Genomic DNA, 12,233 nt, shown 5'->3' with positions numbered 1-12,233 from the left:
GGTGGTGGTGTGCTAGTGTGTGTTGTGCTGGTGCGAGTGGATCAGACACAGCAGTGCTGCTGGAGTTTTTAAACACCTCAGTGTCACTGCTGGACTGAGAATAGTCCACCAACAAAAAATATCCAGTCCACAGTGTCCTGTGGGCAGCATCCTGTGACCACTGATGAAGGACTAGAGGATGATTAGCTCATACTGTGCAGCAGCAGATGAGCTGTCGTCTCTGACTTTACATCTACAGGGTGGACCGACAATGCAGGTGCATGTAATAGAGTGGACAGTGAGTGGACACAGTGTTTAAAAACTCCAGCAGCACTGCTGTGTCTGATCCACTCAGACCAGCACAACACACACTAACACACCACCACCACATCAGTGTTACTGCAATACTGAGAATGATCCACCACCCAAATAGTACCTGCTCTGTGAGGGTCCAAGGGGGTCCTGGGTAAAAGGAGGCTAACAAAGTCTGCAGAGAAACAGACGGACTACAGTCTGTAACTGTAGAACTATATATATATATATATATATATATATATATATATATATATATATATACACACATGACAGAAGTAGTGCACTATGCAGTGCTGTAATTCTATATATTTTAGCTACTAGTCGGCTGTGCACAGCCTGAAATACACTGAAGAGGCAGGAGAAGAGAACAGACGTATGTTTTTCTTCTGAACACAAAATACTTTATTAGCATGGAAAACTGTACGAAATGAAACTCCACCGCAGACTCGTACTCCAGACTGGGCAGATTTTGAGAACCATGATAGGAAAGGGCTATTAAAAAACAAAATCCAATCACAGACTGTTCAATGAAACATGCGCAATTAAAACAAGCAGAGTACTGGTTGGTAATACACAAGGATCTCAGGTTTACTTGCTACCTACAGTTTCAAACATAATTCAGGAATAACATTTAAAAATGGGATATCCTGAATGTTTAGATGTTTAGAGTGGTTCAGCGACCGGGCCTGTATCTCCATATGAAAGGCTTACTGATGAGCAGAGAATCAAGCTCTTGCTTCTACCATTTAGCTTGATAATCATCTGGTTCCCATCAGGCACAGCACAAACCAGGGCCAGATTAAATTCTGAGATTCTGAAAGCTGTAGTGATTTTAGCATGTGGTTTATCTCAAACAGTCTGTGTACTGCTTTGGCCAGAGTGCAACAGACTGAAACTTGCTGAAATACAACAAAGAACTCTTTCGCAGTGCAATATCGCACCTCAAACTGCAGCATCTGCCATTAGAGCCAGACCCTATTAGTAAGCTACTAAGAAAAAACGTCTCGCAGATGTTTGTTTCACTCTGTTACTTTGTTAGTATTGTTTATTATATCACTGCGGCGGACAGTATCACTAAGGCACTTTAAAATATTTATTATATTTTATAATATTTATTAGATTTTTATTATATTTCAGTTATTTAGTTTTTGTTTGTATTGTTTTAGTATGTATATAATGCTGCCCTGCTGTACACTCTCAGAAATAAAGGTAGTAAACTGTCACTGGGGCAGTACCCCTCTTGTCACTGGGGCAGTACCCCTCTTGTCACTGGGGCAGTACCCTCAAGGGTACGTCTCAGTACTTTTAGAAAACATAACTGTTCCACAATCCATTGAAATGATATGTTCTAAGCTGTACTGACTCCACACACCCCGTCTCGTCTCCAGGCTTTTATTTTACTGTTCTGTTTTAGAACATTCGGTTATGAAAAGGTACAAACACATAATTTTCACCTGGAAAAAACGTATTTAAGGTGCACAGTTGGACCTTAAAACCACTGCTGTACCTTTGAGGTACCTTTACATTATTTATACCTTGATGAACGAAGAATGTACCTGCACAGCACCTTTATTTCTAACAGTGTAGAGTGATTACCTGAGCCTCACCACAAGCACTTCAATGCATGAATGTCCTAACATGTTGTGCAAATGACAAATAAACTTGAACCTTTTAGTTGACTGCCTTTTTGAGTAACTTGCCGACTAGTAAAAATTAAGTGGCGCAATCCCTAATTCATGTTCATGTTGTCCTTTTCTTTTCTTTAAGCCACATTATCTGTGCACAGGCCTGATATAAATATTGTATAAAATAATTCATCTTATAGCTTAGTCATTTTTAAAGAAAACAAATATTGTCTTAGCATTAGCCGATACTCAGCGTTTCAGTATCCATATCGGCACAGGAAAAGAAAAAGTGGTATAGTGCCCTCTCTACAGTACGTATTATGGTCCTCCAGGAACAGGGTTAAAGAGATCTCTACTGGATAGCTCCAGCAGAATTTTGCCTCATTGCCTAGACAAGCGAGTGAATGTTCAAAACTGCAGTCAACCTAATTCTAAAAGTAATAAAGCTCGTGTTGAGATCAGTATATTCTGGGAACGTAACAAGGCTTTGCATAATCAGCCTCCCTCAAAGTGCAGTTTCTAATTACTGTGTTTTGCCTCTGTAATTATCATTGCTGTTTTTGCCTTTGCATCAGAGATTTTATTTCTGAAGCTAAATGAATGGCTAGATTGATTATGCTATTTGGATCAGCCTGTACTGAGTCATTTTAAAAAGGCTTCACTTTAAAGACAAATTTATGCTTCCTCTAAAAAAAACTCTAAAAAAAATCTATTTAAACAGTCAATTTTCTCCCCCACATATATTTCAGCCACCCAAAGAGAAACTCTCTCCTTAGGTCAAATCTATCTTTAGGGACAATACACTTTAAGGTCACAATAGCAAAGTCTACAAAGCCTCAGACTTCAATCAAATAAGAAATAATCTCATTCCCTTGACCTCCATCATTCTCCAGCCTAACTGACAGAGAGAGAGGGAGGGAGCAAGAGAGACAAAGGCTGAGAGAGAATGAGGAAGGATTAACCTCAGTGAGGTGTTAGATGTCGAAAGCTTAACTAAAAGAACCCAAAGTACTGGTGGCCTTTTCACAGTCATTCTTCAGCCCCTTTGAGGGGAATTCCACTCACTGTTTAAAACATGCATGCAAAATTAAATGGTTAAGATGTTAACAAAGTCATTCAGAGTGGTTTGGTGTGGAATGCTCTGTTGTTGAAAAACGTACAGAGTCAGAACTGTTCACAGTGGTGGTGATAGGAACCAGACATCTGAAGAGTTTACTACTAGAGCTAGGCCTTCGGTTCGAGCAGCAAATGTCGAAACTTGGATAAAAACACTTCTACAATAGTGCTATTTTTTGCTAGCGCCCCTATGATATTTCGTAGAATGTCAGTTCTAAGCTAATGACGATTCACATGAATATTTTATTGCGTGTTCTATGTTAAGTGCAGATGTTTGACGCTTGTCAAATACATTCCATGGTTTATATGAAATTTGAAACAGACATCAACATATATTTTACCTCGTAACAGTGGGTGCGTATACATGCCCTCAATAATCCGATCATAATCGGATTTCTGCAGTCATCCGATTATTCGAATGGTCATGTAAACACCATACTCAAATAAAGAAATCTGATTAAGAAATCTGATAAAGAGAGCTGGATTTTAGCTCAGTAATCAGATTTCTGAGCGCATGTGAACTCTTACTCCGATTTCTATCAGATTTCTCAGTCTGTGCATGCGTGAGATCAGACGGTGGATGTCGCAAGATGGCAGCAGAACGCTTTTGGAGGCGCTAAAACCCAAACACAAAACAAAGGAGTTAAATATTGTTTATCTTCTAAATGATGTATGTTCATATTTTCAGGTGAAGTGGTGTGAAGTTAAAAAAAAACAAAAAAACAAACAAAAACATGGCATGAAAGTTTACAAAGTAGAAATCTGATTATTGCGTGACTCATGTAGACACAGAGTTTCTCATTATCTGATTACTCAAAGAGCATGTAAACTGATTTTCTGCAGTTATCGGATTATTAAGGGCATGTAAACGCACTCAGTGAGTCAGTCCTGACATAGAGCTGCTGCTGTTTTACATTTCTAACAACTGAGTGAAGCCTGGTTAGACTACGGCACAGTCACAGTCAGTGACATATCTAGAACCCTAAGAAGACCTGGAGTAACTTTATGCAATTGTTCCCATCTATTGTAAATCAAAACATAACTGGTTGATTCCACTGCTTTAATTATGTTGATGTTCTGAATTATGCAGAAATGTTAACAAATCAGTGGAATTCCCCTTCAAACTCTATGTGGGTCCACATTCCAACTCCTCACTTTCATAACTACATAACTGATTAGTTTCATAGTAGATACGGAATAATTTATAGAGGCTAAGAAGTCTTAAGGTTAGTAACTGAATAATTAGCCTGGAGGTTAATGGGTTAATCAAGCACCACCAAATAAACAGAAACTCAAAGTCTCAGTTTGAGGGTTGTCCTCCTCTGCTGACATGCCTCACGCATGCCCAGTTTGCAGCCTTAACTCGTTGAACCCTGGGCTTTTATTCAGTTACTGATCTTAAGACATAAGTTATGTAGCTATGAAAGTGAAGAGCTGAATTGAGGGCCCACATACAGGCCACACTTATAACAGAATATAATGGATGGCAATGGACAGGTGCTGAAGCAGCTTCCCATCAGCTTCTATTGTAAGCGTGTTTTAAGTCAACAGATGTTCTGTTCATTTCTAGGTACCCGTAAAGTAGTTTAATTATTGTCTATGTCATCTGCATAGTACAGATGCAGCAGACAGAGATTAGGTAGAAGGGGGGCGGCAGTCATGGGCTGGAGGTTAGGGAACCAGCCCTGTGATTGGAAGGTCGTCAGTTTGATACCCTGAGCCAACAGTACGTGACTGAAGTGTCCTTGAGCAAGACACCTAACCCCCAACTGCTCCCCAGGCACTGTGGATAGGGCTGCCCACCACTCCAGGCAAGTGTGCTCACTGCCCCTAGTGCGTGTGTTCACTAGTGTGTATGTGGTGTTTCACTGCACAGATTGGTTAAAATGCGGAGGTGAAATTTCCATGTTGTGGGATTAATAAGGGTCACTTAATCTTAATCTTAAAAAGCCTTAAGAGGTTAAGCCACAGGCTCCACACTCACACAGCTTGGTGAATGACGCGCGACTTCTCCAGGAGGTATTCTGAGATCTGAGCGCCCACCACTGTCCCCCCACACGTGAACTTCATTTCGAGGTACTTCCCGAAGCGGCTGGAGTTATCGTTGATGACCGTGCAGGCGTTCCCGAAGGCCTCCACAAGGCTGTTTACTAGTAGGATCTTCTCTTGGAGGGTTCGGTTGTTCGCCTGCAAAGACAAACAGATGCTTCAAAGGTGCTTTTTAAGTAGTATTTCATAACAAAAGATTCTAAATATTAACATCTGATTTAGCAAAACCCTTTAGACTCTCATATTAATCCAAGCCTAGACCGCTGAAGTCAGGTGTCACGCCTCCTTCTCCTCCCCTACTTGTTCTCCAGTGCTTGGCGTCGCCAGCTTACTGATCACTGCTTTGCCCCATGCCCCACACCTGTCAGTACTTTCGGTCATCCTTTATTAACCTCCCCAGTTCTCACCACACTTTGTAGAACCTCTTGTTCTTACTTGTGTTCAGAGCCTGTAATACTCTGTATTGGTTGTCTCTCTGGATCTTTTGACTCATGCCTACTTTTACTCTGACCTTGAACCTGCTTATCCTATATTAGCCTACTTAGTCTCCTACTTTGACTTCGAACTGTTTGATCTTGTTTTTGTGTGAATTTATTAAGCCGTCTGTAACTGCATCCAATCCCCTGTCACTCATGACACTGAGCGTCATGGCCATAATAAGAACGCCAGGTCTAAGTCGTTTTTTATTTGGGGGAAAAATGAATGTCATTTGTGAAGATTGATATCATTGCGCCTTGAAGAAAACAAATGTTCTGAACCTGATACACTTTGTCCTGTGTACGTCCGTCCCCCACCCCCCCACCCCCCACATGCATGCTACTAGCAAGCTAACACTTTCATGCATTGAAATGACATCATCACATGAAGTTTAATAGCAAACTTCAACAGTCTTATATACACCGATCAGGCATAACATTATGACCACCTCCTTGTTTCTACTCTCATTGTCCATTTTATCAGCTCCACTTACTATATAGGTGCACTTTGTCCTGTGTGTGTTCTACAATTACAGACTGTAGTCCATCTGTTTCTCTGCATACTTTGTTAGCCCCCTTTTACCCTGTTCTTCAGTGGACAGGACCCCCATGGACCCTCACAGAGCAGGTACTATTTGGGTGGTGGATCATTCTTAGCACTGCAGCAACACTGACAGGGTAAAAGGGGAAACTGTAGAACTACAAAGTGCTCCTATATAGTAAGTGGAGCTGATAAAATGGACAATGAGCATAGAAACAAGGAGGTGGTCATAATGTTATGCCTGATTGGTGTATATTAATACAAGCTACTCAAACTAGCCTAGTGCTGTGAAAGCAACTTAAATACCACAATTGGCAAAGCTCAAACTTATACCCCTGTCAATTAATATCATGCAAATTGCTGGCCTACACTTACTATACAGAGTTAAGCGATCTTATATTGACTTGCTATATTGGTTTCTGACACTTCATGGCTTACTGTGACTAATAAAAATGGACAAAAATACACTGCATAGCTAAAAAAAAAGTAGCAGTTCTATTGAAACCCGAATTTGGTCTGCACTTTTTTTTTTAATATATAAAAGCATAATATAAATGGTGTTGCAATGTATATATTTCAAGTCCTTAATGACCTTGTAATGTAGGATCTAATGACATTCGAGGGAAAAAGGTACGGTAATGCATATCAGGTTTCATAATATTCTTGTTAGCCACAGGACACCCATTCATTGAACACCATTCATTTTTCTCATAGAGAAAAATGACTCTGAGCAGAAATTTCTTATAAGGGCATGACGCTGACTACAGAATGATGACACGACAGATGTCTATTGTCATTTTACAACAATAGCAATTCTCTGTTCCTTCACAGAACTGTTCACCCCCTCCTATTAAAATAAAACTGAGAAAATAAAGCATTTTCTCATCAGCACTCACACAGCCGTAATTAAAAAGGGAAAGGAGTGTGCCTGTATGTGTTAGCTGAGACAATGGCCAGCCTTTCTTTGCGAGTTTTATGATTACTGAAGCATCCTAAACAAAGTTTCTGAACAAAGATTGGGTGTCACCAGATTGGGCCTGTAATAACTCTGAGTGTTTACATCATCGGGGGAGCTCTTGTGCCCAGTACTCATTTTATCTGGTTGTTTGTTTGTGTACTTGCTTGTCTTATGTTCATACCCCCATCACCTCCACTCCAGAGTGACTGCGAAGTATAAAGTTTCTGCTGACAAATACAAGCTACTGATTTAATGTGGTGAGAAACTTTTCAGAGCTACTTTGACAATCACTGACATATTATTTAAAATGCGGCTAGCTATTTGATTTCTTTTAAAGTCTCAAAACAAAAGAAAGCAAAAGCTGTTGGCCGGACCTTGCCGAGCACCGTGAGCTGCTGGACCAGCAGGTGGGCGCTCTCTGTCTTCCCTGCACCACTTTCTCCACTGATCACGATGCACTGCACATAAAAAAAGCAGTTCAACAAAAAAGCATCAGATAAGGACACAGTAGCTTTGGTTAATAAGACCTTACACTAAAAGTGTCCAACATTTTGTTTAGCATTAACCATGCAAGTGTTGTTTGGTTCCACTCTTGACTGCATGTGACCAAATTTCCAGCATGGCAGCTACACTGAATGTCCAAAAGTATCCAGACAGCCTTTATAATTAGTAAATTTGGCTACTTTAAGGGGCACTCATTGTTGATAAAGGTGTTCAATTGTTCAACACTCTGGCTGCACATGAGCCCAAGGTCAGGTGGGTTGTGGAGCTGCATTCTTGGAGTGAAGGAGCTCCATCCAATACCTTTGGAATGAGTTGTGATAATCCAGAACTGATCATCCAACATCAGTACCTGACCTCACTATTGCTCTTGTGGCTGAATGCAATCAACACCAAACCAATGTTCCAACATTTAGAGCAGGTGTACATAAAATGTCCATTCTAACCTCTTGGCTGTAAATATGTCTCAGTACATGTTAATGTACTAGTATAGGCTAAAAATATAATATAAACGAAAACGCAGACTTTAGCTCAGCTTTAGCTGCTTTTCTCGGATCTCCGGCTGGAAACTTTTTCGCAAAAGTGGAATAGTTTCTTGTAAAATGTCGTTCAGCGTTTGACTTTTTACAAGGTTGAAGTCAGCTTCTCATTCGAATTTTCCTGTTCCACCTTAAATGGTGCATGCGGTGCCAGAATGTAACTGCTGCACCATTTAAGGTGGAATGGGAGAGTTTGAACAAGAAGTTTGTAAACAAGAAGCTTCGCGACTTTTTAGTGTTTGACAGTTTCTCATCGCAGATTAAACATATCAGGAAACCAGCTGGAGTGCAAAATAAGTCCATTCATCTCCAAATTATCAACGTCCGTCTTAAATCTTTCTCTTTGTCTTTTCATTAGCTACTAGCTAGGTGAGACTGCTGTCTGTGTTGTTATGGAGACAATCTGCATACCAGCCTTCAGGGTTAAAGACTGAATTAGCAGTTCTACATTAACTCCAGTGTTTAAGACCATTAATTGTTAAAACTGTGTTGAACGATCAGCAGAGCTTTATTTTACTGCAAAGGAGGATTATTTTATTTTATTTTTACCTACAAATCTAATTCCTCCTTTGGAGCCACAACAGGGCAGTAAAAGAGCTGCATGCAGCTCCAGAGCTGCTTGTTGCCGACCCCTGATCTAGTGTAAAGCCTTCTCAGAAGAGTAGAGGCTTGTACTGCAACAAAGGGGGACAAACTACCTATTAACAGATGAAACGTTGGATGAGCAGGTGAATATCATTTTTGGACATATAGTGCAGCATAACCTCATTTTTTTCATTCTTTACCAGCTGTGGTATCGCTTCTGGTAAAGCCAAAAAGCCAAAAAAGTAAGGTACCTGGTCAGCGTTGTAGGACACCATGGCCTGGTATGCAATGTCAGCAACTGCAAATATGTGAGGAGGGTTTGCAGTGCGCTTGGCCCCAATGTACATCTTTGAGTACTGTTAGAGGGAGAACATCATTCAGACGTTATGCGCATATACAAAAAAAGAGTGAAAAAGAGGAGGAAAGAAGATGAAGTGGTAAGGCCCTGAAGCAAGTGACGCAAGACAGATAATGACTGTCAGGGAAGACAGAGAGAGGGAGAGAGGGAAATAGATGGAGAGAGAGAGGAAGAGAAGGATGAGTCAGTAGATGGGATGCAGTAGACGCTGAGACGGTGATGATATCCATAATGAGGTATGGCCACCTTTGGCCTACGGTGTGCGACAATGCATGCACACATACATGCATAAATATATACCTGCTGAGTGTACAGATCCATCTTGTGGAAAGGATTTACTGCAATCAGGATGTCCCCCACGTACGTGTAGATCTGGTCCTTCGTGTAGCGTTTCTGTAGCTGCTCTGTGATCGTATTCTAATGAAAAAGAATCACAGGTTGAGACAGTTACTATAACCTCAAATAGATTTATGTTACTATTATTATTATTATTATTATTATTATTAGCAGTAGTAGTAGAAGCAGTGGTATTATGTGGTATGATGTACTGTTGTGTAGACTGTTTTTATTGCAAAATATTGCATCATAAGGAGGACTCCCAGTGACCTTCATTGTGAAATGCCAAGGTGCTTTCACATACTTGAAAATATTTTTGACCCCAGAAAAAAATAGTATTAAAAAAATGTTTATTAATTTGGGAAAAAAAAAAGATATACAGCCTTGTTTCCAAAAAAGTGGGGATGCTGTGTAAAATGTAAAATAAAAACATAATGCAATGATGTGTGAATCATTTAAACCCTATATTTCACTGAAAATAGTACAAAGACAATGTATCAAAGGTTGAAATTTTTTATTGTTTTTTGAAAAATATATGCCCATTTTAAATTTGATGCCAGCTACTTGGTTCAAATAAGTTGGGACAGGGTCATGTTTACCACTGTGCTGCATCACCTCTTCTTTTAACAGCACTCTATAAGTGTTTGGGAACTGAGGAGACACTGGTAGTTTTGGAAGTGAAATGTTTTAACGTTCTTGCTTGATGTCAGATTTCAGCTGCTCATCAGTTCAGGGTCTCCGTTGTTGTATTTTTCATTTCATAATGCGCCAAATGTTTTCAGTGGTGACAGATCTGGACCGCAGGCAGGCCAGTTTAGCACATGGACTCTTAATACGGAGCAATGCTGCTGTAATACATGCAGAATGTGGTTTGACATTGTCTTGCTGAAATAATCAAGGCCTTCCCTGAAAAAGACGTCACCTGGATGGCAGCATATGTTGCCCAAACCTGTATATATCATTCAGCATTAATGGTGCCTTCACAGATATGCAAGTCACGCATGCCATGTGCACCAATGCACTCCTTTACCATCAAGGATGCTGGCTTTTGAAGTGTGCGCTGATAACAAGCCATGTGGTCTTTAGCCCGGAAGATGCGATGTCCAAGATTTCCAAAAAGAATTTCAAATTTTGATCCATCGGACTACAGGACTCTTTTCCACTTCACTTCAGTCCCTTCTTAATAAGATCTTTTTTTTTAAATCATCATTTAGAATTTTTTTTCCTTAATCCATATACTAATATCAAGCTATATTATAGTATATCATATATTGTGCCATTATTATATACCATTATTATAGCATTATTTGGCAAAAATATGGACAAAATTACATTGTATACTTAAAAACAGAAGCAGAAACCATCTTGAAGCTTGAATTTTGCCTGTTTTTATATATAGTAGTGTATTATAAATTGTGTTACATTTGAATTTTTTGCCAAACTATTTCTTTAATGCAGGATTTTATGAGCCCAATGCTGCAAGGCCACATTACTGAAGAATTTAGCACTTTACCTGTTCTAATACATATGCCTCAGCTCATGAAAGGATGAATAATTTGCTGATCAGGTGAATCAGCTGTGTCAGAGCAGGAAAAACTCAGACTGGACACTGACTACAGTGACCCAAAGCAGTCATAGTTAATATGCCTGTGGACATTTTGCACCTATATTCTACTTAAGGCCACACAAGACAGATTCCACATCGTCCCAGCATATCAGCTGCCACTATCACTCCAAGGACATGAAAATAAAGTGAGCATCGAATTCCCCCCAGCCAGCCCCTCAGCTTAAATGGATGGAGAAAATACATCTCCAGGTGCCTGAGCGATTAATATCTTTCAATATGTCAATGGGAGCCGTCGCGTTGATAAATCACCACAAATACGTTTTTCCACAAACAAACTGTTATTGTTCTCTAATCTGTTCGTTCATTCATTCATCTGACGTTTAAAAAATAGGGCTGCTGAGGCAAGTTATCCTCGCTTGACAGTCTCATTGAAAATGCAGGGAAAAAAGACAAACCTTATTGAAAAATTTGCTTTTACAAGTACATCAGATGTACAGCAGGGGGAGGGGGCATTCAGCGTTATCACATTTGTCCACAGTGCTATGTAAAGCTGCTCTAAACTGCTCAGACGCTCTGTCAGAGGTATAAACATACTTCATCAAGCACTTCAAGGGTCGCCAGGTCATCCACATCGTCCAGTCCCTGGCTGTGAGACTTCATGTTGCTGCCTTTTTTAGTGTGGATCCTCTCATGCCTGAAACAAAAAACACACATTACAACAAGACAGTGATGTGAACACAGCATGAAAGAACGTGTTACCTAAATGAATATAATAATTAAAGAGGTAAGGCTATGTTAGGAGCTGTAGTGATTCAAAGATGATTATGTGTCCATTTAAAGTAAAGTTCATGAAAAAAGCCCATATCATTAAAACTGAATTGTCCTTACTATTTTAATAAAGGAGTTTGATGTACTATGTGGGCACTGTTATAGTTTTAAAACTTTAGTCTTTCACTTCCCAGTCCACAGGGTCCATGTCCAAGCTGCAAAAACAGCCTGCTTTGAATCCGCTGTTTTTTGTGACGTCACAAAAACCAGCACATTTAAATATGTCAATATTCAGTCTATAATACAGATAAAATACAGGGAAATTGTAGGACATAGGCCCTTCAAATCAGTGACTGACCTTGGTATTCTGACAACAACCATTTTAACCACAGTCTTTCAGAGTCTATTTTCCATTAACATTGCAATGCAATGTAAATATTATAGCAATCTTATGAATCTAGCCTCTTATGTTGAGGTCAGTGTTGAAGGTGGTCTACAACATCTACAGTATAGTTAGCCA

General features: G+C 39.8%; 1 protein-coding gene across 1 annotated transcript in view; it reads right to left on the bottom strand.

The window, feature by feature from the left end:
• The window catches only part of myo3a (myosin IIIA), a 181,939-nt gene that overhangs the window by 47,392 nt on the left and 122,314 nt on the right, over window positions 1-12,233 (bottom strand). Inside the window, exons 12-16 of the mRNA XM_036581866.1 lie at window positions 11,540-11,639; window positions 9,343-9,459; window positions 8,936-9,040; window positions 7,434-7,517; window positions 5,020-5,222 (exon numbers count right to left, since the gene is read on the bottom strand). Of these exons, the coding sequence (XP_036437759.1) occupies window positions 5,020-5,222; window positions 7,434-7,517; window positions 8,936-9,040; window positions 9,343-9,459; window positions 11,540-11,639 (609 nt within the window). The remainder of the gene's footprint in view (window positions 1-5,019; window positions 5,223-7,433; window positions 7,518-8,935; window positions 9,041-9,342; window positions 9,460-11,539; window positions 11,640-12,233) is intronic.

Source organism: Colossoma macropomum, unplaced genomic scaffold (genome assembly GCF_904425465.1).
Source record: "Colossoma macropomum unplaced genomic scaffold, Colossoma_macropomum, whole genome shotgun sequence".
Classification (NCBI taxonomy): Eukaryota; Metazoa; Chordata; class Actinopteri; order Characiformes; family Serrasalmidae; genus Colossoma; species Colossoma macropomum.
Note: the sequence above shows the minus strand (reverse complement) of the source record. Positions and strands in the feature narration are given on the sequence as shown.